A 26,708-nucleotide genomic window follows, 5' to 3' on the forward strand; every position below is an offset into this window, starting at 1 on the left:
GTTTATTTATACTTATTTATTTGACCTGACGAGAACCAACATGTGATTTAATTTTCTGGCATTTATTTGTTGGTATTTGTTATTTTCAGGTTATTTTTTCTATCCTTGTTCCATAATATTGTTGTTATATGCTGATTCAAATAATCATTCTGTTAAGCTGATTCAAATAATCATGCTGTTAAGCTGATTCAAATAATCATTCTGTTAAGCTGATTGATAATTATATTATTAGATTGAATGATTGATTATATTGTAACATTAAGTAAAGATGACCGAGAATGATGGAAAGGAATTTGCTGTGTTAGGAGTAAAACCATGGCTTATTAAACAACTGCTTACGTTGGGTAAGTACCATTAATTTTGAAAAAAATTATCTTCAGTAATAGCATCTGTACGTTACTCATAATGGTATAGGAACACAAAAATAACTTCAAGCTCACAAAATTTGATGCACTTTTTCTTTGTATTTTGGCTTTCTTCGAAACCGTTGTCAGGGTTACCCTTTAACATTTGACTTATAATTTTGTCCCCTATTTTAACTCTAAATTACATTCATTTAACTACGTAAAAAAAAACAATATGTAATATGCTAGGTATTAGAACACCAACTCCAATCCAAAAAGGCTGTATATCGCGATTATTGGCTGGTGATGACTGCATTGGAGCTGCCAAAACTGGGTCAGGAAAGACATTTGCATTTGCCCTACCCATTATCCAGCACTTGGCCGAGGATCCATATGGGATTTTTGCATTGGTTCTTACTCCAACACATGAGCTGGCTTATCAGGTATCTTATCGGCTATCTTGTAAATAATATTATTTTTAATGTTACAACAAATATCTATCTATCTCTAAATTCAAATATTCCACATATCTTTAAAGAAAATGTTTCAAAATGAATGGATTTCTTTGACAAATACTTGCCCGCTCCCTTAAAAATAAGCATTAAATGGCTTTCAACTATTAAATTTCTCAAGACAGGTTTGTTTGGCTGTGAAAGTCAAGAATTTGCATGTGTATTCTTCATAAATACTTTGATTTTTCTTGGTTTTTCAAATACTACACATTAGTTCATTTTGAAATCTTCTTAATTAGTTCAGTTTAAAACTTACCAATAATGTTTTTTTTGTGCCTTTTTAAGACAGACTTGGTGGCTATTTATTAGTCAACCCAGACTAAATAAACTACCAATGTAAAGAGTAAACTAATCTAATAAGTAATTTCTAAGTTTAAGAAAGTTTTTTGCTACTTAAAGTGTGCTTGATAATAATTAAATTGTATACTTAGTTATCAGTTTGTAGATTGCAGATCAATTCACGATTTTAGGACAACCCCTAAAACTCAGAGTTTGCATAGTGACAGGAGGATCGGATCAAATAGAAGAGTCACTGAAATTAGCTAAAAGACCACATATAGTGGTAGCGATGCCAGGTCGTTTAGCAGATCACATATCAGGTTGTGATACATTCTCATTAAAGAAAATTCAATATTTGGTTCTGGATGAGGCTGATAGGTAATTTCCCATTTATTGATTGCTTTAAAGTTTCTAACCCATTTTGTTATAAGTATTTTCATGAGCTTGTAGATGCTGCAAGATCAGACCATTCAGACCTTTCATGTGAAAATAAGAAGCCCAATAATACCAAAGCGTGGAAGCATACATATTATTTATATAAACCCTACTACTAAGTGAGATATCCTGGCACAATGGATATTTGGATATTTTCTATTTCCTTAAAGTTAATGTAAGCCAACTTAACCTAATAGGTGTATGGCTCTAATAAAGAATTTAAAAAAAGTCACGAGTAAAAATTAGTTGAGTGAAGTAAATACATATATGTATAAATAAATCAACAAATATGCAAAGAAACATTAAATTGATATTAAGATCAGTATTTATAATGTTTTTACTATATATAGTTAAAACTAAAAAAATGTAATATTATTATTGTGTTAGTTACTAATATACATTGAACACGTAACACATTAAATGGAAAAAGAACATACTAAAAAATCTTATAAGACATATTTCATTTTCAGGTTATTCAGTGAATCTTTTCAAGAAGATTTAGAAACAATATTCAGTGCTTTACCATCTAAGAGGCAGAATCTTCTTTTCTCAGCTACCATTACACCTGATGTGCGTGAATCGAAATTATTACCCTTAAATAATGATGTAAGTTATTTAAAATCATATAAGAATATCATAGTGTTTGCCTTCGCTTTTTGTGTTATACAGGTACTATGTGAAATTGTATGATATTTTGTATTGAGGTTACTGGAGTCCCTAGGCATCACAATCTGGATGCTGCATACCACTGTAAGACATGAGTTCAAGGTCCAATTGTATAGCATAACGCCAGTCCTAACTCTTCAAACTGGAATGCATGACTGCTTGAAGTCCCTCACTCAGTAAGTTGTTGGTCCCTAATTGTGTGGACTTACACAACACCCTACAAGTAGTAATTACAGACTTATTTTCTTAGAAAACGTATTATTTATTATATTTTAATATTATGTTTTTGCTTTCTATATTTCAAATATGAAACCCAAAAGATAGCTGTGATAAGGTATGCAAGCACATCTACAGCCACCACCTGATTCTGTTTTTGCTGTAAAATGACCGTAATACTAAATTTTTAACAGTAAAATATCCTCTTTAACACGATTAAGATTTCAGACAAAAATTCATTGTCTATCAAAACCGCTTAATACAATAGTTAGTTTTTTACTATTGATTTGGCACAGAAACTCCTTGTATGGAAAGAAACTGATGAACAACTAACAGTTTCGACATTGGACCAGCGTTACGTCGTTTGTCCTGCGTACGCCCGTGATGTGTATCTTGTGCAAACTCTGAGGAAATATCGAGAAACAAAACCAAGTTCTCACATCATTGTCTTTACTGATACAAAGAAGTGAGTACGAAGATAATTTTTTTTGTGATGGGTTGTGGAAGCGCTAAGATAATCTACTGAATATCATTCACACAGTTGAATCCATTGGTATTAACTTACGATTATGATCACTGGACCATCAAATTAATTACTAATACTATGTACTGTTTGTCTGAACCAATAGAAACTAGTTTTTTTATTATATTATTAAAATGGAATTGGAATTATCGTAGTTGTGGGTCCCAGCTATATCTGTAGAATGTTTATGCTATCAAGTTTGATAAAAGTAAAGTATTTTAATTTTATTTGTTTAAAATAAATTATTTCTGTACTTACAAAATATGAAGATTGAAATTATGTAACAGTTTTTTTTTTCAATGCCGCATTAACCCATGCTATTGTGAGTCCGTGCGGGTAGGTACCACCACCCTGCCTATTTCTGCCGTAAAGCAGTAATGCGTTTCGGTTTGAAGGGTGGGGCAGCCATTGTAACTATACTGCGACCTTAGAACTTATATCTCAAAGAGGGTGGCGCATTTACGTTGTAGATGTCTACGGGCTCCAGTAACCACCAGTTAACACCAGATGGACTGTGAACTCTTCCACACATCTAAGCAATAAAAAAAAACTTGAAGATGTTAGTTAGGTGTCTACCATGGGTCCCTACCAAGACATCTCCACGTAATGCATTATGAGTTTAGGCACGTGCCTAGATTTGAGTAGGATCCCACAGGCGACAGATGTCGAATTGATTAGTTAAAAAAAAAGTTTAAAGTTGATTTTTACATTTTCTAGAGAATGTCAAGTCCTTTCGATGATGTTAAACGCGATATCGATGGACAATATTTGTCTTCACGGGTTTATGCGCCAGAAGGAACGCGTGGCAGCTTTAGCGCAGTTCCGGAGCAACCTCAAATGCACCTTGGTGGCCACGAACGTGGCCGCTAGGGGCTTGGACATACCAACCGTGGACCTCGTCGTCAACCACAAACTACCGCTCGAGCCTAAGGAATATATACATAGGTTAGTGAATATACACATATATGAGCATAGAAGTTGGCACCACATTTTACTGGTGGTAGGACCTTTTGTGAGTCCGCACGGGTAGTACCACCACCCTGCCTATTTGTACCGTGAAGCAGTAAAGCGTTTCGGTTTGAAGGGTGGGGCAGCCGTTGTAACTATACTGAGTGAATCCTTAGAATTTATATCTCTAGGTGGGTGGCGGCATTTACGTTGTAGATATCTATGGGCTCCAGTAACCACTTAACACCAGGTGGGCTGTGAGCTCGTCCACCCATCTAAGCAATAAAAAAAAACATATTTCGCCATCCATCTCGACACATGTTTTCGAAATTTTAATTGCTCAAAAATGTGTCCTATATAATCATTCGAAATTAAGCACATTTTTTATTAATAAATTTTTTGGTGCCTAAATGTGCATTCCGAAACATTCGTCGCATTATTTTTAGTAAAAAATGCATTTATTTTTAATTCTCTACAATATTGTTTTTAAATGAAACGTTAATACATACTTGATACAAAAATAGGGTTTTTCTAACAATGTACTAAATAAATAAGAATTGAGGTAAAAAGTTTAGAAATATTTTTTTTTAATAATTACTCTAAATATATCTTGTGTTCATTTTGTAGGGTCGGCAGAACCGCCAGAGCAGGTAGAAGCGGAATGGCGATATCTTTGATAACACCCTACGACATTCTGCGCCTCGGAGAAATCGAAGATCAGATCAAGACTAAACTGACTGAATACAAAATCGACGGTGAGTTATTGCTAACGTCGGTCTAACTAAAGCTATATTATATAATATTATTATATTATATATATAATATTTCAATGCGTACTAACAATCAATGACAATATTATAATTTACCCCTAACTAGTATAATTACAGAAAAGTTATGTTTAGATTTGCTTGCGACTGTGCGGTTTTTTTTTTTTTTAAAACTGCATTTATTTGTTGCATTATATTATATGGTATGCGGAGTTTACATTACGAAATTAGTGTCATGCATGTTGAACTCAGTTGCACGAAAGTAGTTTCGATATATGCGAAAGTAATTTCGTTAAAAAATTAGTGTCGCGAAATCCACAGTATGGCAGTAGCCATGGCGCCGTCAGCATCAAAGCTATATTTTGCTATATTCAATGTAGCTAAAGAAATGCTTATATATATATGCTTCTTTTACATATTGCATCTCCATGGCTTCCATAATTATTTTGTAGGCCGCATCTCGGGCATCCCTATTTTTATATTGTAGGTGTTTCGGGTCCCAGAGACACTCTTGTGATATTCGCTGATATTCATTAATGAATTGTATTTTTTTTTTTTTTCTGTACTCCATCGTTGGTTTGACATTTTCAAGGCTTGAAGCGCGTCCGAACTAACAATACACACGTCCGCACAGCGCAGGCCCTTTCGCGACATTAGTTTCACGTCGCGTTTACACTATGAAATTAGTTTCATGCCACTAATTTCGTAATGTAAATTCACCTGTAAGTATCGATGCGATCTGACACATAATTGGACTCAGTTCGCCCGGTCCCCTTACCATGTGGAATATAAACGTAGAAATAGCGTCCATGGACAGTAGCTAGCAACAGCCATTTTTTTTTTTTTTTTTCCGGGTAGAGGTCTGAACCTCCTACGAGGTCCCCGCGCAAAAGGGGCGCGCGGGGTATGTGAGACTCAACGGTCTGCATGGTGTTGTGAGCAGACCGCGGGCCCAAGGATTTTAGGACCCACCCACTAAACGACTCCTCTGCACTCTTACACCCGACGTCCGATCCCCTCCGAGGTCAGAACCCGGATGAGGTAGGGGGGCTACCGCGGTCAACACTACAACCAGACGGCGCGGCTCACCCCAAGGACGCCCAGCCGACGGAGCCTTCGAGGCGAATCGAAGGCTCTGAAACGTCGGCCGTCTCGGTACGGCAGCCCGTCAGGCCGCCCAGACGGTGCCGCTGGTGTCCCGGAATACCCCGCTGGACCAGAACCAGCCTGCCGGGTCGGGACGCGATACACCGTCGACCGGTCGCTCTAATCACTCCACGGCAGCGCGCTGGAGTGCTGGTAGCGCGCCGCGCGGCCTCACCCCCTCAGGTCGCCCCTTGACCTTCACCGGGGGGAGGCCGCTACCTACAGGGGCCGGGACGTACGGGCGTATTCCCGCCTCCGGCCCCCGGCTCGACGGCGACGGATCGGTGCGGAGAGGGAAGAGCTCTCCCTCTCTCGCTCCGCCGCCTCCTTCTGCGAGATGGTGGACTCGCAAAAGTCGAGCATCGCCTTCCAGGACGCGTCGCTGCCGAGCATCGTTGTCACGACGCGCGGCAGCGAGAGGTCCTCTCCTATGACCGCGACGAGGGCGGCGCGTTGCTCGTCAAATCCAAAGCAACGCGCCAGCGTGTGTTCCGCTGTGTCTTCCTCGTCGCGGTCCGCGCAGTGGTGGCACTGCGCCGTCGGTTCCCTTCCGGCTATTTTGAAAAGGTACCGGCCGAAACATCCGTGGCCGGTAAGCATTTGCGTCAGCCGGAAGGTGAGGCATCCGCGGTCGCGGCCCACCCAGTCCGCGAGGACCGGACGGACCGCCTCGACGGTACGGAGGCCGGCCGACGGGTCCGCCAAGCAGCTAGCAACAGCCATCGTATAACCTTTTTTTATGTGTCCTGATAATTATGCCAGTTGTATCTCTTGCTGACCAATTATTTATGTGACGTACTTTAAAAGGAAATGATGTTAAAAAAATGAAGACTTTTTTATTGTCACGAATGTTTCGGATCTTAAAAAAAAAACAAATCGAAATAAACCACGTCACTGGCAATTATAATCACTCGAATTCAACCATTTTAGATTAAGAACGTTTTCAGTTCACAATTCGAACTATGCTGTTACGATACATAATGTTGCCAACCTTAAAAAATAAAATAATGTTTCAGATGACGAAGCCGTGAAGGTGTTCACGACGGTGAGCGTGACGCGCCGCGAACAAGAGGCGCAGCTCGACAACGAACAGTTTGAACAGCGGAAACGCAGCTACAGGGTCAAGAGGTGGATCCAAGCTGGCGTCAATCCGGAGTTTATGGAGCAGGGGTGAATATCACAACTTTTTTTATTGCTTAGATGGGTGGACGAGCTGACAGCCCACCTTGTGTTAAGTAGTTACTGGAGCCTATAGACATCCACAACGTAAATGCGCTACCCACCTTGAGATATAAGTTCTAAGGTCTCAAGTATAGTTACAACGGCTGCCCCACCCTTCAAACCGAAACGCATTACTGCTTCACGGCAGAAATAGGCAGGGTGGTGGTACCGACCCGCGCGGACTCACAAGAGATCCTACCACCAGTAATCTGTAACACTTATCATCAACCATTGACTTAACAAAAGCAAGGGTCCGTGCTCTCCGTATAGCTGGCGTGAACCCGGATCGTTGCTCGGCCTACCTTCCTTTTATGGCCCGTGTAGGTAGACGAGCATACAATTCACGTGGTTGTGAGTGGTGGCTCATGAGTGTCAGCAATGCCAGGGAAAAAGCCAAGCCGCTGCCCACTAGAATTAGACACTGTAATTTTCTTTTTAAGAGACAACCTAGTAAACCAATGTTACCAGATTAATAAATAAAATTAAAAATATTTCAAAGAACACCTTGAGAATATCGGCAATGTTAATACAGGTGTCAATTTCTTCTTGAATGTCTTAGCAATAAAATGTAACTTAACAACGTCGTTAGAGGTGTGTCTCCAAACATACTTTCGAAAATATTGAATGGAATTATAACTTAGGTGCATTTAGCAATTGCGGCCTGTTGCTCCAAACAACAAGTGCAAAATTGCGACCCTCCGCACACCAAAAGAAAAAATTGACATCTCGTATTTTGTGAACAAATTTATCCAGCTAGGCGTCGAAATCGAAAAAAGGGGCGGGAGGGGTGAGGGGGTGATGGAGAGTTATATTCTACTACCGTCAACGTTTCTAGAAAAGTACCTAAATGTACATAAGATTTATATAACCTAATAAAAAGTTGTGTTAGACAATGTTCAGTAGGGGCACAGATGATCCTTCTGCGCCTTGGGTAAATATTAAATTAAGCCCGATAAAAAAACATTTACAATACACAATTACAAATTTAAATTAGAGTTAAGCAATTCGATTGATTTTTAGATTATGAAAGATGAAAACTTAATTTTTTTTAAGGGATTTTATGACCTGGTAACTAAGACCTTTAGGTCAAGTCTTATTTTAATTTTAATGAAAACTTTTTTAATGAAGTTTTTTTAATTTTTTTTAATGGAATGAAATGAATTGGGATGAAATATAATCTCAGTAAAATAGTGGTGATTTACTGAGATTTTTTCAGTTGACTTTTTGGAGGATCCCGAGAAGTTATGTACAGCGGCTTTGTTTCATTTTCCCACATTTGTGCACTTTCACAGATATTAAACACTTAATTTACCACCGTTATTACACATTTAAACCTGAAGAAACACAAAATAGACAAAATAAAACCAATTACATAACTTCACTCCTCGCGTTCCCGCCAAAGTCTCTTTGAAAACTTTACATTATAACGGGTAACCTTCTGCATCCGGAGGCTTAAACACTAAATGAAATGAACTAATAGGCATTACAAGTGATTAATGTAAAATTTTTTTTTTTACAGGTTAGAAGAAGCCCGGAGACAACGTATTAAAGCCGCGAAGAAAGCGAAACTCGCTAAAATTAAGAATATACAGTCACAAATGAACGAAGACAAATCAGATGCGAACACCGAGGAACGCCTGCGACCCTGCGAAGACAAGGACATCGATAGCACTATCAAAGAAGGCCTAAAGAAAGTCAACAAAAGGCTAATGAAACAAGATGTACGCTTTAAAAATGTTATAGGAAAGATTACTAAAATAAAACACAGAGCCAACAAATTGCAGGCCAAGCAGGAGGCAGAAGACATGGCTCCGAAGAAAAAGAAAAAGAAAAATGTCAAATAAAATTATATCTTGCAGATTGTGTTTCATTCTGGGCAGACAATAAGCAACCGCATGTCGTCACATCTAATTATTATTTAAATGGGAACATAAACAAAGATTCTCACCATTTACGGTTAATGATTATTTAATTAAATCACTGTAAAATGTTTTTTTTTTTCCTACCTAAGCTAGATAGACTTGAGAGCCTATTCCAGGGGAACCTTAACTAGTAGGTGAGCTCACGGGACTCAAACCTGACGAAGTTGCTAACACGAACCCTAGCAAGAGCCGTGCTTCGCAGAATCTACCACCGGATGGGAAACACGACCCACTGAGAAGATCCGGCGAGAAACTCAGTGGGCTGTGTCTGAGGGTTAATTTACTCGTCGAGCCCTTCGTCGCAAGCGACGGGTTCGACGAGAACGGTGACCGGTGCTTGAGGTACCTAAAAGCACCGTTAGTGGATCGGGAGGATCCGAGATGACGTGTTTTGGGCGACGTCGTCTGCTTTCCATTCTTTCCGCAGGATCGGGAATGTAGTTACCGGCGGCCACGATGAGAAGGTTCTCGTGTCGTGCCGCTTTATCGAAGTGTCTAAAATGTAACTGTTTTCGTATAAAAGTATATAATATTTGTACACGGGTCTCTTTCTGTATTTAAATCCTCCAGTAGATTCATACAAGGCGGTCTGTAGAAACGTCGATACTTAAAATACCTAACGAACCAGTGAATGCATCGTCATGTCCAGTATAGCCGATACACCACGCGTTGCCTGCTTCATAATATTTATTGTTATGATATAATGATATGATGATTATGATTCCATAAATCAAAGAAATCATGTTTTTAACTTAGTCGCACTTAGGGCGCGTACACATAAAACGTCCGATTGACAGGTCCGTTTAAACCATTGATATATTATAAAAACCCAAGATGCACAGTCTCATACAAAAGTAGCACTCGAAACCGTCCCCAAACACTCACCAATTATATCTACGTAATTATAGTTATACTATAAACATATCTTTTGCAAATTCAACCTTACGCGCATTAGTTAAAGTTGTTATTACAAAGCAGTGTACAATAACAAATCAAATTTTACGACCGAAGTTAGCCGGCAGGACAGGACATGGAGTGAAGACGAATATTTGACAATGAGTTAGGAATTTTAAGAGTTAGTTAAATGTGTTCTATACCCATAATTATACGTTTATCTGAGCGTAAATATTTTATGTTTTTGGGTAGGACATGTGTACATCAATCTTTAAAATCATGTTATGGGGACGGTTTTGAGACGCTGAGTGTGTATCTTGGGTTTTTTAATAGATCAATAGTTTAAACCTATATTATTAGCGTATGTAGTTGTATGACCCTGTTTCACACACATGACAGTATTCTGGATCCAGTAAAAAATCCCACACGCTTTGTTTACAATAAAATCATTTTTTCTTACACTATTTTTAATTCATATTTATTAAAATTTATTTTCTATTTATTACTTGAATTCCAATTTTTTAAATTTTTTTAAATATTGAATTGTCATCGGTCCTTATTAAGTATACCAAATTTCGAGTTAATCCGACATTTTGAGGGGGTCAAAATCTGTTCAAAGATTCCATTACATACTAACATACATACGTCTGAAGCTAATAAAAGCGTATTAAAAATGGATGTATTCAATAACGCCGGGGCTTCCTCCGACGCAGACGACGATCGTACCAATACAACACAAAACGTCCATCTTCATAGAAAGTAGGCGGTACACTCAAGGATGAAAATCGAGTAGCGTCGGATCTGTTAAAATAGGTGCGACGGATCCGTTAAAAAGGAACCTGTAAAATCGGATAAGCTATGTATACGCGCCCTTATTGATTAGAATTTATACCTGTTTCGTTCAGTAAGAAATTGTCTTCTAAACGATATGTAAATAAAAAAAAAAAAAAAAAAAAAAAAAAAAAAAAAAAAAAAAAAAAAAAAACCATTACTTATATAATGTTGTATTTGTAATAAAATGTAAAAATTGAAAATAAATACAACAACAATAATAATAATACAGTAAGCATAACGTCGCGTCGATGGCAAATCATTTCGCACAAGATGTAGCTGAAAGCTTTCTGCACACGAACAAGTCTACATTGCAATAAACATGATCATGTATTGGTGTTGTAATTATTGTTATTTTTTCACTAGCTCATTGGTAAGTGAATACCGGAATTTAGACAAAAATATAAGGCAATATCTTCAACTAACAACATAGCAAATGATAGATTTCATTTCATATAGATAGACCTTAGTGCCAAAATTGTAATATATTGTATAAAACAAAACAATCAATGTATGCACTTATGCTGTACATAATAAATAAAAGTTGAGCAAACTAATAAATAGGGGGACATTAATATAAATCAAAAGCGAGATCAGTTCATTTTACGCAATAAAATCCAATATTTATTTTGATCTATTGAAATATATTGGTGTGATTTTCAACCACTAAAACTACATACGAGTGCAGTCTTATTTTTACTTATTTAAATTTTAAAACTGATCCAGCTTTGTTTGCTTGAATTTTCTGTTTCAAACATATATGTATATTTTAATTTAATTGTGAGATCGATGCAATATTGAAATACTGCATTCCCCCTCACCGACGCACCACAGATATAATATAAAGTTTAGGGTTACCAGTGTAATTAAAATATAATTGCAGCAATGTTATCATTGTACTATGTTAACAATATCACAAACTATTTTGTTTGTTGACTACTACTTTAAAGCAGGGTGAATTGTTGCATCAGAATACTACGGTTAATCAATTTACTTATATTTTGTACAATTTGTTTCTTTTTATTCACAAAAAAAATTTACATCTATTACATTAGCGCAGTAATTTTTTTTTTTTATACCAAGTTAACTATTTAAGTCTTACTAGGAATGAAGTCTGTGATACAAATTGTCTTATAATTTTAAATAAATGAATTTCGTAAAAATGGATTTTTTAACTACAATTATATAGTTTTTCTTCTACATATTTGGACTTACAATATTGTTGAGTGTTGACATAATCTAAGCCCGTTGTCAGATGATATTGTAGACACCAGTATTCTCGCTTTAAGTAATTAAATTATTAAAAACATAATTAATCAAATTCCGGAACTTCGAATCTTTAGTTTTTGCGGTCCTGACGACCGTCATGTTCATGAAATAAAGGCGAGATTTAATTATCGCTTAGCTCTTAATTATTTTCATTCTGTAAAATATTATCTATTATTTTTATTGGTGTAAATTACAATAAATTGTATTATAAAACGTAGCAACAACGAGAGCACTTGTGTAATGTGACATCTGCCTAGAGGTCATCAATAAAGCGTATTCTAATATAATTTCTTAGTAATTATAAACATTTTTCTTCCATTATATAAAATAAAGCATGTTTTTATGTGTCATGTGAAAATACGCGCGTTAACTTTTATATCCATAGATAGCGTTACGTTACGAATCATAGTAAAAGAATTTAAAAAAAAATTAAAATTTACTTGAGAAATTGTTCTATAAATGTTTATATGGTCAAATTATAACTGGTGTAGTGAATGTTTAAAAACTTTACAATTTATTATTACGAAAAATATTATTTCACTATGATTCGTGAATTTTAGATACCATTAAATATATACGGAATATAATTTAAGTTTATTCCGACATTTGAAGTAGCGAATTGATGGTGGCGTCTTTGTTACCACCGTTTGCTTCCAGAACCGACTTGATGACCTCCTTGTCCATGCTCGGGAACATTTCTTCAATCTAAAATAAAAAGTGGATTAGAATAGAACATATTCATTATTGGAACCACCACAAACCGACAGACCTTACCGACTTTATTGGTGGTAGGACCTCTTATGAATCCGCACAGGTAGGTACCACCACCCTGCCTATTTCTACCGTGAAGCAGTAATGCGTTTCGGTTTGAAGGGCGGAGCGGCCGTTGTAACTATACTGAGACGTTAGCACTTATATCGGCGCCATCGCATACGCAATCGGGGGCGCATTTACGTCGTAAATGTCTATGGGCTCCAGTAACCACTTAAGACCAGATGGGCTATGAGGTCATCCACCCACCTAAGCAATAAATAAAAAAAAGAGGGAAAACGGCAAGAAGAATAGTGGTTGTCCTAAACTTCGACTGATGCGGCAGAAATAGGTAGAATGGTGGTGCCCGTGCATTACAATACGCCCTACTACCAGTAGCAATGTGGGTTATGCAGAAGGTTTTATTATTATTATACCTATCAAACCTTCATACATTTCGGTCATTAATTTCCCCTGTACGTAGTTAGGTTTTTGACATAGACAAAGGCATTGTTGGATACGTCACCTGCTGCAACTGCTCGGCGGTGACGGGCGGCTGTGCGGGCTGAGCGGGGGGTGGGTGCGGCGCCTGAGGGGCGGGGTACACGGGCATGGCGGCGTACCCCATGCCGGTGCTCGGCACCACCAACACCGGCGGGAACGAGGCTACCGCCGCCGGACCGACCTGTGCAATGCGCACTTCTAAGCGAACTCTTACAAAACTACCGGTCATCTTTCTCGTCGAAGCCGTCGTTTGCGACAAAGGGCTCGGCGAGTAAATGACAACAGATAATCCGACTTACAAGATATTTAAAGTTACGGAAGTGTCGATACGTAGCGGGTAGCTATGCTAGGACGTAAGATATTTGACAGATCCTTGCATCTCGCTAATGACAATTTCAACTTAAGTTTATATATATATAAAAGGTCCGAATAATAAGATTCGGCTTCAGTTGGTCGTGTTTTTGATCCGGTGGTAGATGCTGAGAAGCACGGCTCGTTCAGCGGAGTTCGTGTCAGGTTAGGTTTGAACCCCGTGAGCTCAACTACTAGCCCGGTGACGATGATATGGTCTCTCTAGACCATCAGCTTAGGTAGGAAAAAATATATTCAAAATTCTATGTGATTAATTGTTTCAACGATGTTTGAAAATATATTAAATAAAGCCAAGATAAAAACCTTAATGTTATAATGACATAAATAAAGAAAACATCTAATCAGGATATTTTTGATTGGTTGTAATATTGCCATGTGTGAACAGTTGAAGGCGTTAACCGTATGATAGGTTCCCGCATTTTTTTGCCCATGCAGGCAGACGAACAATACGGCCCACCTGATGGTGAGTGGTTATCGTCGCCCATGGACGTCAGCAATGACGGGGGTAGAGCCAATCCGTTGCCTACCAAAAGTTTCGCACTCAATTTTTACTCATTCATTTTATTTTAAGGTTCAAATTTCCTTTAAAAAATTGTACCTGGTTGCGTCGCTCGATACGAACACACGTGTCGTCTTATCTTTAGCCATTAAGCAAATATACCTACTTGATTGATTTTGATCAAACTATTCATGTTTTATCATGTTACTGTAATGGCTGCATGAGATGTTAATATAAACCTCAAGTACTTACTTTATCTAGTCAAAGTGCAAGCAAAAGTGAAATATAAAAATCTATACTAATATATAAATCTAGTGTTTTTTACGGATGTTCCGTTTTAACTTCTGAACCATGCATCCAATAGACTTGAAACTTGGTATCCATATAGAAAATACATGTACCTTAATGGATAGGCCTAATATTTATATGAGTGTTGGAATCCCTACACCAGTTGTGTGGGCGTTAATGTTGAGAATCTTTGTGGGGGTGAGAAATAATAATGTTAATTTCAAATACCCAGCGAAGCGGACGGGTACAGCTAGTTATTAATAAAAATAAAAGCCTTATAAGGTTTATAAGGGAAATCAGGTTCATATTGTCTCTCAATAAAACATTTGTCGAAGACCGGAAAATCAAATTCATCGATTTTATGATAACTCAAATCTATTGATAAACGTATTGAGAATATATTTATCTTTGTTTTGACTTGCAACGAAGCCAGCGAAACGAACGAACTAGAATTAAATGTAGCAAAAAATGAGTTGCACTTACTGAATAGCTCATTACAAGATTGATCATCCCTTCCAAGCCGTCCCCTTGTTTTCCATTCAGGGGGTACCAGTCTTCGTGAGTTTCACCCTAAAACATATGTGTTTGATATTGGAATACCACGAAATTACACTTAAAACGTATATGTTAGGAGTGATAATGAAAGTTGTCGGACTTACAAACTGTCTAACAAATTGTCTATTTGTTTATTGTATTATCTTTTTTATAAATGAAAATGTTTTTTTTCTATTACCCTGTAGGCAGACGAGCATACGACCCACCTGATGGTGAGTGGTTACCGTCGCCCATGGACTTCAGCAATGTCAGGGGCAGAGCCAAGCCGCTGCCTACCGCAAAATAATGAATATAATGAATTATATAAATGAATGAAAATGAATTATAAATGAAATTTTAAATTATTTTGAACTTACATTCAAAACGGCCTGCGGTATAGTGATGTGGGTCCAAGCAATCAGCTCGTCCATTGTAAATGAGCACTCGTCAAAGATCTCCAAATATATTGTATTCACACCGGGTGGTAGGAGACTGAGACGAAAAAAAGTTCATTTTTTATTTATTTATTAAGTTGCACCAACATGGTGATCATCAAAATTAGTTCAGCGCAATCGGACAACTCCGAATGAACATTGACGGAGACCGCACTACCGTGGACATTATTGTAGTCCCAAAGAATTCTGTTTAAGGGAGAGTAAGCACTTAAATTCGAACGAGCGGGCTTCTTATAAACGGTTTATATTTCTTCGTTCTTGGTAGGTACTTAGGGGCTGATATTTTTAGCTGGGTTAAGATATTACGTAAGTCGGTTCATGTAGTAGTCTCTGACACACAGTAGTCTCTTAATTTACACCACTGAGCCAATTCCTAATGAAAGTCAAAGTCTCAGTTGTATGGTATAACTTCTGTTCACGTTCAGATATGAATGCATAACTTCTTCGCGGCAGATTTTTTTTTTTATTGCTTAGATGTGTGGACGAGCTCACAGCCCACCTTATGTTAACTGGTTACTGGAGCCCATAGACATCTACAACGTAAATGCGCCACACACCTTGAGATATAGTTCTAAGGTCTCAGTATAGTAACAACGGTTGCCCCACCCTTCAAACCGAAACGCATTACTGCTTCACGGCCGAAATAGGCGGGGCGGTGGTACCTACCCGTGCGGACTCACAAGAGGTCCTACCACCAGTACTCAACCACCAGTTTACTAGTTCACTGTCGGTATAGGACGTATAGTATAAGAAGTGTACTGATGTCAGTTTAACTAGCAAATATCCATGGTAACTTGCCTCTTTGGCTTTGCCATCAAAGTACTAGCTTTAAAATTCATAAAGCCCATTCTTCCAATATTGCAAACAAGCACATAATGATGTAAGTTATAATTTTTAGTAACTTAACGAGTTGTGATGTGAAAAATTAATACTTGGTCCCCAACATGTTAAAAGAAATATAATAATGTATGTACCTGTCGTTTCAAGAAATATACAGCGCAGCGTAATATATGTCACACGAGAACATTGACCCCACGCGTCATTTAATTTGTTATTGTGTTAAGGGCGTCACACACGGCGAAGATACTATAATATTTTATCTTAACATACAATATCGCTCGCTATACATTTCGTATGAACTATCAAATGAATATTATCTTAACCATGTGTTCATACAAAATGTTGATTATATTACAGTATCTTCGCCGTGTGTGACGCCCTTTAGGTACACTGCGTGCCATACATAAAACCTGCGAATCTCTATGCTATCTAGTCAGCTATCACCTAATATTGTCACCTCTCATAGTTTTTTTTTTTAATTGCCAAGAATTTTGGCCTTGATTGAATTTAAATCCTTTTGTTAGACTGCCAACGAAAGCAATTAAAAAAAAAAAAAACATACCAGTGAATGACCTTGTTCCATCTCGGAGTCTTCCCGCCGCTCGGATCAGTGTGAGTCTCGTATATACAATGTCCAACACGCACACGAACATACGGGTCCATACGAGTTAGTCCTATGTTCATATTTCAAGGAGGATCATTCAATATTTATATATGATCGCTTTTGGTACTAATAGCTTACTGTATTCTGCACTCCAAATGGTCTTTTTACAAGGCAAACAGTTACTTTAGAATAACAGTTAAGGTCGCCTTTAAGACGGAACGCAAGATTGTTTTGCAGTAGAAAGAAAATCAAATCAGTAAAACGGAGGAATTAGGTAAGAGATAAAAAATTAGGGCATGAATGACCTCTCAAACAGAATACAAGGTTAAAATAAAAATGTTGCTTGTTTCTTAAGTAAATACTGAGATAGTTTAGAGAATCCATGTTGATTTATAAAAATGGATGTAGTACGCTTAACCTATCGACTCTGCGTCTTTTTAAAAAAAAAAAAAGGTTGATTAGTTTATTTTGTGAATTTTAAGTCTAATTCAATTTGATAATAATCAAACTTTATGCAAGCAACAAAGCACTTTACACATCTCTAATATGAGTCAAAAGTAGTCACAGCTTATCTTAGATATCACAAACAAAAGAAAAAAATTCATTGAGGTATCCTATTTTGATAAGAAGATTAGCAGAACCATATTCAATTTAAAAAAAAAACGTATGTAGAATATGTGCTTTCTGATCTTGATTATTGGTGTCAGATTTAAATAAATCATGCATACATATGTGCATATGCTATTGTGGTAAATGTAATAAACATTGGCCAAATTTGGACCTATAAATTTTTATCACTTCAAAAAATACTTACCATAATTTTTAACAAGCTTAGCTTGAGCTATAGTGACACTTAGTCTCGCTGTCATTGGAGGGCCACTTTGTGGTACCTGAGAAACATTTCATCTATTGTAATTAGCTTTACATATTGAAGGAACATTTTATTACTACATAGTTGAACAAAGGGCTCATAGCCTAACAGGTGATAGATAAGTTACAGGAGCCTACGTACATGACAAAATTAATATAGTCATCCACCATCTTGAGAAAAAGGTTTGAAGACTTAACTTTTTTCAATTATATTGTATTTATTGCCTGTCCTCACTAACTCACCAATAACACTAAATTCACCTAAACACTAATAAAATTCTGCAATTAAATTAAATCAAATGAGTACAGTTTATCACCATTATATTTACAGCTCCAAGTAGACAGATGATCAATCTGAACATGATTGCCACTACCTTGAGACAAAAAGAGCTAAAGTGGTTGAATAGCACTCAAAGCTGACATAGCTTCACAAGGCTTTCAGCTTAAACAGGAAAAAAAGCACGCTAAAAAGTCACCTGAAACTATAACCAACAGCATCTGTTTTCTATAGTATAGGTACAGTTGTGATCATACTATATATTGTTTTGAAACTTTTCAATATTAGTAAAAATCAGATTAAGTATTTATTTCATAAATTAGTAACTTTTTTTACAAATATCATCAATTATAGATTCTATAATTTCAAAAACATGTTTTATAGAAGGGTATGAACTCAACACTCCTGAGTTATTACTTAAAAAAACCTCTCCCTTAGGCCATTGTGACATCTTAAAACTATAAATATATAAATTAAGTTATGTTTCTATCAAAAAACTATGTAGTTCATTCTAAATTAGAAATAAAGAATCTACATACTGCAGCACCATATAGCTGTTGTTGTAAAGCAAGTGCAGCTTCATAATCAGAGTCCACACCGTCGGAAGTAGCATCAGCACGAAGAAAACCTGCTGGAAGAGGACCTAGCAGTACCTATAGTGATTGAAATTCATGGTTTTGAAAACAATATTAAAGTACTTGCTAAAGTAGATTATAAATATTGTTAGTTTTTATATGTCAAGTTAAGTAATCCATTTAAGCCATAGCTGCTTTTCTTTCTTTTTATGAGTTTTTATTAATCATATCTTTAGGATATTTTTTTAATTACCATAATTTTAACTAATTTGCAATTTCTAGTCAAACTGTACTTTTAGACGGTCGTTATACTTTCTTTGTTGTCAGAAAAAATACTTGCTAGCTCGAGAAATTTCGATGGAAATTAGATCATATTCAGTTTAAATGAAATCATTGAAAACATTAAATATTAGAACCGGTTACAAAACTTGTTTATTAACGTCCAACAGACTATAAAATTCTTTAAATAATCTTATAGGCATCATAATTGTATATTTATTCATATTATGTAGTTGGGTACTTACTCTACGACGACGTTCTTCATTTGTATCATTAGGCATTGTTGAAGTCATGGTGACTGGTGCGTAATGTTGATATATTAACGCCTTATTCAGTATTAAGTATTTGAATTATATTGTTACTAATTTAATGATCAGCGTATGCGAAAAACAGAGTAATAGTCATTAACCAACAAAATGAAAACAATATGTCAGTGTCAGTAAAAGTTGGCAAGCAGCTGTCACTGTCACAACTTTTTCCAATTGGAAAAAGCAAAGGTGTACAACCTACCTAATATTTTATATTTATAAATATTATTTTTAAATGAATTAAGTTAATATGAAGAGAAATGAAATGAAGTTGATTAATGTGAAACATGGTATTAAAATGAAATGAAATGAGATAAGACGATATGAGTTGGGATATGAAAATGGTTGTCATTTACTGACACTTTTTCAGTGTACTTTTTGGAGGACGGCGAGAAGTTACGTCCAGCGGTAGTAGTTTAATATCAGCAAAAGTGCACAAGTGTACATAAAATGTATTTTTCCAAATAGTCCACTTAAGCGTTCACGAAACATTTCATCGTAATAATGATTTAAAGGTAGTTTAGTTAAGATAAGATAGATTGAAACTGTAGGGTTAACTTAGTAAAATCTATAATATTCACATTTCCGAAACGCTAAAGTAACCTGTTCTTTCTGCGTGAGCATGGATATCATACAAAATAAATAAGATGTATGAGGGCAACAAAAGCAGTGAGCAAGAATAATAGGTTTCAAGCCGTAACTTTTGTAAATTAAGGCCTTCTGTTCTATGAAAAGTTGAATGAAACTAAATGCAAATCAAATAAAGCTTTATTAGTTATAAGTTATATTAGTTATAAGACTATTAGTCTCAGTAAAAAGGTGTGAATATATGTACTGAGAGTTTCAATGGATTTTTTGGAAGAGAGGTGACTAAAAAGGCCACTACCACATCTAGATAGAAAAATTTCAAGCAATTTGGAGGAAGTCTAAAAATAAAAGGAAGAAAGAAATATGACAGAGAAAAAAATTGGAAAGAAGAAAAAAATAAAAAACATTTCTATAAAAACTGATTGAGACAATCATTTAAATAATATATATTTAGATAAGCGTCTGACTAGCCAAATCAAGTGTTCTGCTTCTTTTCCCACATTCGTGTACTTTCAGAGATGGAAAACGGCTCTTAAATCATAATTATTGTACGATTACGCCCAACAAACACAAACTCAAGAAATAAAACAATTTCAACAACGTTACGCCTTTCCCGCCAAGTCCAAACAAATACAAATACAAATTACAAATCTAGGTCGCTCATAAGTCCTATACCTACAATCTATGGAGCCCCGAACTAGCTTCCTTTTCTTCCTATTAACCCTACTCTTTGAAACTGAATGGCAGTAAACAACGGACAAGTATTAAGGTCTATGACAAGTAAACACTAAACCACCACTAAAGTAAGCACAATAATTTGCTCTTTGAAGTAAACGGAAATCTGTCACTATTTGTGCCAATTTATGGAGTGGACTAACGAGTCTTTGGTTTATATTTTCTAACAAAATGCATCGTTTGATTATTAAATTAGTTGAGTGTAAAATTAACAGTTAAGATTTTTTGTAATTAGAGTGCCTTGTGTTTACGTCACAAAGTGAACTGATAAAGGTTGATTAAGTATCGATTTTGGTCAACAGCTGCAATGGATATCAACATCACCCCAAAGGTTAGTAAATTACAAGGTATCTAAATAAATACTTTCTGTGTGTTTTTCAGCGTAAGAACTATTTGCATTCGCCTACCATATCATTTATATTATTTTATTATCTTTGTCACAACTGTTAAAATGAAACAAGATAGTAGAAAAACAATGAAAACTAAAATTATGTGTTTAACTTACAAGAACATATTATTAGCATATTTTAACCTTATGTTTTAATTAGTTTACACTTCTAAATAAACAGACGCCTTAAAACTAGTGACTAGGTACACATCTAACAATATCAAAACATTGCTTACTGGCAAGTCAAATCAATCAAATTGACAAAGCAAATTTTTGTAAAGGATATATATGCTTTGCATGTAATTTAAATACTTGTAAATCTTTAATCTTCAAAAAGATTTTAATATTGTTAATATTGTTATTTTTTTTGTGAGTTGTTATTGTGGTCTAGTTTCAACACTAAGCAAGGTGTAAGTACTTCTCGATCCATCTAAGCCGATGAATTTTACTTCATGCCAGCACAACTGATGAAAACAAATAAAATTGGACTCATATTAAAAATATAATACAATCTGAAAATAAATGTATAATGGTTGGTACTTCAGGGACTGAGTTCTTTTAGGCATGTTTTTACTTATTACATGAGGGATTTTCACATATCGACGCTTGAAAGGCAAATGTGACTAAGCGAGAATAACTGCTTTGTACATAAATGATAGGAAATAACCATATTCGATGCGCAAAAAAATATTTCTAGGTCTATTAAGTAAAATCATTTCAATCCTGCAGCTAGATTCGTTAAAATAGATTTTTTTTCAGGTATTTCAACTTTAAATTAGTCTACTGTAAAGTTCACGCATTGTCGCTTAGTTACGTTTGCCTTTCAAGAGTCGATATACATATTTAATATAGACTACAGGGGTCTTTAAAGTGAAAGGATTCTGCATTATAATAGTCTGGTGTCAAGTAATAGGTTGTTAATCAGAAGATAAGGACATGGCATTCGGCCCTGCAAGCACTAAATAGTTCTATTATCTTAAGTGAAAGATCAGAAAGGTCAAAGTGTCAAAAAACCATTTGCTTAGTGCCAAAATCCAATATTCTAAGTTTCATGTTAATGTCATACATTTTAAATGTAAATAAATAAATAATATACCCTTATAATAATAATAATCTCCATTTATAAATGGCTTCCATGATGATAAAATGACATTGAATACTTAAAAATAAAACCTTTAAAATTATATTAGGACCCTGAATAAGTTCTTGCTGTTTCTTTTTCTAAATAAAAGCTTTATTTAAAACATTTTGTTCAAAGTATTTCCCATCTCTAGTGACTACTTTCTTCCATCATTCTGGCTATGCAGGAATCGATCCATTTTTTAGCTTCTTCATATGAACAAAAACGCTAGACAGCTAGGCGATGTGCCATTGAATGGAATAGGTGAAAATCAGAAAGGGCTATGTGAGGTGAATACGGTGGGTGGGTAGAACTTCTCTTTGAAGCATTTCCAGGTAGATTTTCAATGATTTGCAACATGAGCCCAAGCATTGTCATGTAGCAAAATCACGTTGTCATGTCTCTGCTCATATAGTGGCCGTATTTTTTTAAAGTTCAACTTAAACACATCAATTGAAGTCCATAGCAATACCCCGTGATAGTCTCATTTGGTTTGAGTAGCACATAATAAATTACACCCTGCTGATACCATAAAATACAGAAAAGAAGCTTCGAACCATGGATATTTGGTGTTGCAACCGATGTTGATGCATGGCCTGGCTTATCCCATGATTTTCTATGCGTTAGATTATTGTAGTGCATCCACTTTTCATCGCCAGTCACAATTTGGTGCAAAAATTCTATTCTTTTCTGCTATTGAAGCAGTAGTTTACACATGAAAAAACGCCGTTCGATGTCTCTCGGTCTTCAATTCATACAGTATCCAATGTCCTTGCTTCTTGATCGTTCCTAAAACTTTTAAACGTTTTGAAACAGTTGACTCATCTACTTGTAATGTTTTTCCAAGTTCTGCTAGCCTCTGACATTGGTCTTGATTGAGTAATTCCTCCAACTTTACGTCTTCGAATTTTTTTTGGTGCGCCAGAACGTTCTTTATCCTCAAGTTCAACATCATTCTTTTTGAATCGTCGAAACTAGTCAGTTTGAATAAAGTGTATAGTTGAGTGTTAAAACTTATAAACTGTAGTGTGGGAAAATCTGAAATGGTTGAGATTATGTATACGAGTACTTAAATAAAGACTTATAATGATTTCACTGGTTTGAACCAGTTGAATGTTATACTTTGAGTATTTTTAGGCAAATTAATAATTTTCGATTGCATTTTGGTTTAGGGTTCAATTATTGAATTGAGTATTAATTTATATCACAAGTTGGTAGATATTATTTCACTGTATTGATTAACGATTACTTTTGTTGATCTAGTCTGGTTGATAAGTTCATAGACCACCCGTCTTAGAAATGGTTACCGATGTCTGGAAGCCAGCGCCTCTACTCCCCTGCCCCGATGAGACACGAGTTCATAGTCTCCCTTCAATTGGACAGGATAAAACTTCAAACAGGAATAACCCTTTGTGTTAAAAATAGGCAGAACAATGCCAAATCGTAAACACCGTTGCCATCAACTTCAAGCTTTTTTCAGTAAATTCTGGAACACGTCTTCTCGGATCCTCCCGATCCACTAACGGTGCTTCTAGGTACTTCAAGCACCGGTCACCGTTCTCGTCGAACCCGTCGCTTGCGACGAAGGGCTAGACGAGTAAATTAACTCCCAGACACAGCCCACTGAGTTTCTCGCCGGATCTTCTCAGTGGGTCGCGTTACCGATCCGGTGGTAGATTCTGCGAAGCACGACTCTTGCTAGGGTTCGTGTTAGCGTCGTCGTCAGGTTTGAGCCCCGTGAGCTCACCTACTAGTTAAGGCTAGGAAATTCTGGGTTTAGGACCTTATTTCAACGCTAAATGTAGTCACGTATTGTTATTTGAATTTCAAAAGCAATGGCTACATGACAAACTTCACGCTACGAAAATGCAATGCTAATAAAAACTCCTCAGTTTAAATCAAAATAGAATATTGGTCGGGCAAAAAACAGTAACGGGTCCGGTCTCATTTTCATTGCATAAAGACTGCCCCTCTACCATACTGGAAAGAACGAGCGCTTCGCGGCAGAAATCGGCAGGATGGAATTACTTACCCCTGCGGCCTAGCATATAAATTTTACTTTAGTTCGATAAAATCGTATTAATAAACGGAGATGTAGTAAAATCATATGTTTGATTAGAAAATGGAGACAAACAGATGCTCTTGGAATCTTAATCGTAACTAAAGTTCTGAATAAAACATACAGTTGATGCTCCAACAATGTTCACTCCCACCGTAATGTTTTCATTTTACGTCATGAGCCATTGCCTGTACGATTGGTGCAAAGGACGCAAGGAAGTGTTAGAAATGGTTTCATCTTTGTCTTTCCTTTGCGCATGCTCTTTAGTCGCGGCCTTTGACATCTGAAAATGAGCTTTACAGGTTGAAGATACGGCATAATCGAATTTGGAGGAACGACTTTCAATTTTAGCGAGTAATTCGAATAACATCAGTGCTGTGATTCTACCGTAACAGTCTTTGAGCGCCACCGTAAGGGAAGCACGCGTTTTCTTGCGAACACCGAAAATATATTGCTACTAAAAATTACCTTTTCTTAAAAAGTTTTTTTTTTTTCCTGACAATGATATTTCATAATATCTATTTTAGTATTCATTTCGACTCCTAGGTAAAGTTAGGTTTCGAATTTAAAGTATTATCGAATTCAAGTTTAATAGAATTACAAGTTTTGACGTGATTGGGAAATGCACTAAAATTTTGATTAGAATCCTTTTTAATCCGAAATAATGGCGCTTAGTTCTTTGAATCCTTCGAACGTGCTAGGAGAACTTGGTCGCTTAGCGAATTGGTTTAAAGGCGACTGTCTTACTTCGGAGGAGTTTGCAGGCTTACCCGTAACAGAGAAGGTAAGAATGTAATCATAGATGCTAAGAAAGTACAAAGTAATTTATGTTTTTTTATGTTATTAGGTACAGCATAATTGAGAATATTGAAAAACAAAGCTCTTTGAGTAGTTTTCACTTGTAAAGAGTCTTTGAGTAGATTTAAAACAGTGGTTTTTTACATAACTAACGCGAAATGTGCAACATCTTCAAACATGAAGATATGAAGCCCCATCCCCTCAGGCTGAGCTTAGAGCTAAGTCAGCCAGAAAATCTCGGATCTTATATATTAGCAGTCATTTCGGTTAATAATCAAAAGGTCTTTTGAAGCGTCGTTATTAATTCCCTAGTTTTTCCTTTATTAAATTCTGACGATCTGTATAATTACTATTGATATAATTACCATAGTACGGTTGGCACCACTGTTCTGCCTATTTCTGCCGTGAAATAATTATTTGTTCCGGTTCAAAGGATAGCCGTTATTTCTAAATATATCACAGGGTGCGCGCTGGTTTTAATTTTTTTTGCGGGATTAATTGGCTCCGGCGTCGGATTAACACCAGGTAGAGCGATAGATCGATCATTCATCTACCCTATAAAAAGTTGTCTTTGAAGAGCCTCAGATAAATTAATAATTAATGTTATGTTGATGACGATAGTAAGTGCCATGTTGTTTCGCTTTTATACAGTTATTATCTCATCATGATTTCACGCAGGCTGAAACATTAATGAGCATAACAATCAAGGAACTGAATTTCGAGCTAAGCTTATTGACATTAATACATCACTTACATTATTATTATTAACAATAGACGCCTACAAGCCTGTTGAAAGAGATCTATTGTGCAAATTGGATAATGAATAATTAATTTATCCATAATTGTTTTTGCATCGTTTATAGATGCTTTTCTTTGGCTCGGACTTCAACTCTTGAGATTTCAGAAAAAAATTACTTCATTTTGTAGATGCATTTTTGGAATGTGTATTATTTGGAAAAGTAAATAAGTAATAATGTGATTGAAATAAATATGGTAATTCATGTGAAGATAATCATATAAGAGTCAATTCAACATATTATTATAAACTCAAACATTAGTTTTTTTTTTTATAAATAGTGAACCTATTTGAAAATTATTTTTATGATTTAAATCATATTTGATAACTGCGGTACCTTTTCCTACCTGATAGCCTTGAGAGGCTATGTCAGCGTAACTCTAACGCGTAGGTGAGCTCTCGGGGCTCAAAACTGGAGGCGCTGATAACGCTAGCCGTAACAAGAGCAGTGCTTCGCAGAATCTTCCACCGGATCGGAAACGCGACCCACTGAGAAGATCCGGCGAGAAACTCAGTGGGCTGTGTATGGGCTGCGGTACCACAAACCCACCTATTACTACGAATCCAGAGATACATTAACAATAATCTTAACTAACTTTTAATGGGCAAAGGGTTACATTGGTTGGATACAATAAAATCACTCATGCTTGCAATAAAATACATTCGGCATTCTGTAGCAATTTCCTATTTATAAATAAAATCGATATCATGGAAGCAGAGCTAAACAGACATGTTTATTTTACATTGTGTATTACATTTATAAGATTTAACAGTTTCTGTTTTTAAGTCTTCGACTATCATCTATCCGTTTCTATAGAAAATTTCACAGACAGAAGACTGCGTTTATTGCAAAAACCGTAAATTGTACTAAAACATGAATTCCGATTTATATTTATAATCGTCATAATTATAAAAATGAATTAAAATTGTTTAAGTATTAGATTACGATGCGCATTGATAAATTCCGAAATGCCCTTATAAAGTCAGTAATGTTAATTTATCTGAGAATTTGCTGGTTCGTGTCAGTCGACTGGCAAAAGCGATTAACATAATACGATGTTTCGATGTATCTAGGGCTCACTTAATTTTCCGGAGT

The 26,708-nt window shown here is 36.1% G+C and overlaps 3 protein-coding genes across 4 annotated transcripts in view; 2 read left to right on the plus strand and 1 right to left on the minus strand.

The window, feature by feature from the left end:
* The first annotated feature begins 1 nt into the window (after position 1).
* On the plus strand, positions 2-8,915 carry Dbp45A (putative ATP-dependent RNA helicase Dbp45A). Its single transcript, XM_028170900.2, has 9 exons — positions 2-344; positions 594-787; positions 1,302-1,513; positions 2,041-2,176; positions 2,749-2,918; positions 3,693-3,920; positions 4,551-4,678; positions 6,853-7,006; positions 8,577-8,915. Exons 1-9 carry the CDS (start codon positions 269-271, stop codon positions 8,899-8,901), a joined length of 1,623 nt encoding a protein of 540 aa, XP_028026701.2. The 5' UTR covers positions 2-268; the 3' UTR covers positions 8,902-8,915.
* A 1,946-nt stretch (positions 8,916-10,861) lies between these two features.
* Positions 10,862-19,261, minus strand: LOC114252447 (toll-interacting protein). Its single transcript, XM_028186930.2, has 8 exons — positions 19,066-19,261; positions 18,506-18,619; positions 17,634-17,709; positions 16,778-16,889; positions 15,298-15,412; positions 14,870-14,956; positions 13,250-13,408; positions 10,862-12,678 (listed from the first exon to the last, which is right to left on the minus strand). The coding sequence occupies exons 1-8, from the start codon at positions 19,111-19,113 to the stop codon at positions 12,568-12,570; spliced, it is 822 nt and encodes a 273-aa protein (XP_028042731.2). The 5' UTR covers positions 19,114-19,261; the 3' UTR covers positions 10,862-12,567.
* Positions 19,262-20,448: 1,187 nt separating this feature from the next.
* The window catches only part of Mtmr6 (Myotubularin related protein 6), a 56,777-nt gene continuing 50,517 nt past the window's right edge, over positions 20,449-26,708 (plus strand). Inside the window, exon 1 of one of the 2 annotated variants that reach the window (XM_028181098.2) lies at positions 20,449-20,782. In XM_028181098.2, coding sequence (XP_028036899.2) covers positions 20,759-20,782 — 24 coding nt within the window. In that variant the 5' untranslated portion in view covers positions 20,449-20,758. Of the gene's footprint in view, positions 20,783-24,405; positions 24,803-26,708 lie in introns of those variants that run through there. The other variant, XM_028181027.2, reaches the window with a different exon arrangement.

The sequence above is a fragment of the Bombyx mandarina genome, chromosome A1 (assembly GCF_030267445.1).
Source record: "Bombyx mandarina strain Sakado chromosome A1, ASM3026744v2".
Lineage (NCBI taxonomy): Eukaryota > Metazoa > Arthropoda > Insecta > Lepidoptera > Bombycidae > Bombyx > Bombyx mandarina.

Bases quoted from the DNA above. Each gene is read 5' to 3' on its own strand.
- Dbp45A (XM_028170900.2), top strand. From the start codon at position 269: ATGACCGAGAATGATGGAAAGGAATTTGCTGTGTTAGGAGTAAAACCA. The intron at 2,919-3,692 runs GTGAGTACGAAG...TACATTTTCTAG, and splicing joins GTCTTTACTGATACAAAGAA to AGAATGTCAAGTCCTTTCGA. The intron at 4,679-6,852 runs GTGAGTTATTGC...ATAATGTTTCAG, and splicing joins GACTGAATACAAAATCGACG to ATGACGAAGCCGTGAAGGTG.
- LOC114252447 (XM_028186930.2), bottom strand. From the start codon at position 19,113: ATGACTTCAACAATGCCTAATGATACAAATGAAGAACGTCGTCGTAGA. The intron at 15,413-16,777 runs GTATGTTTTTTT...TTTTCGTCTCAG, and splicing joins TGGAACAAGGTCATTCACTG to TCTCCTACCACCCGGTGTGA. The intron at 13,409-14,869 runs GTAAGTGCAACT...CGCATTGCACAG, and splicing joins ATCTTGTAATGAGCTATTCA to GTCGGTCCGGCGGCGGTAGC.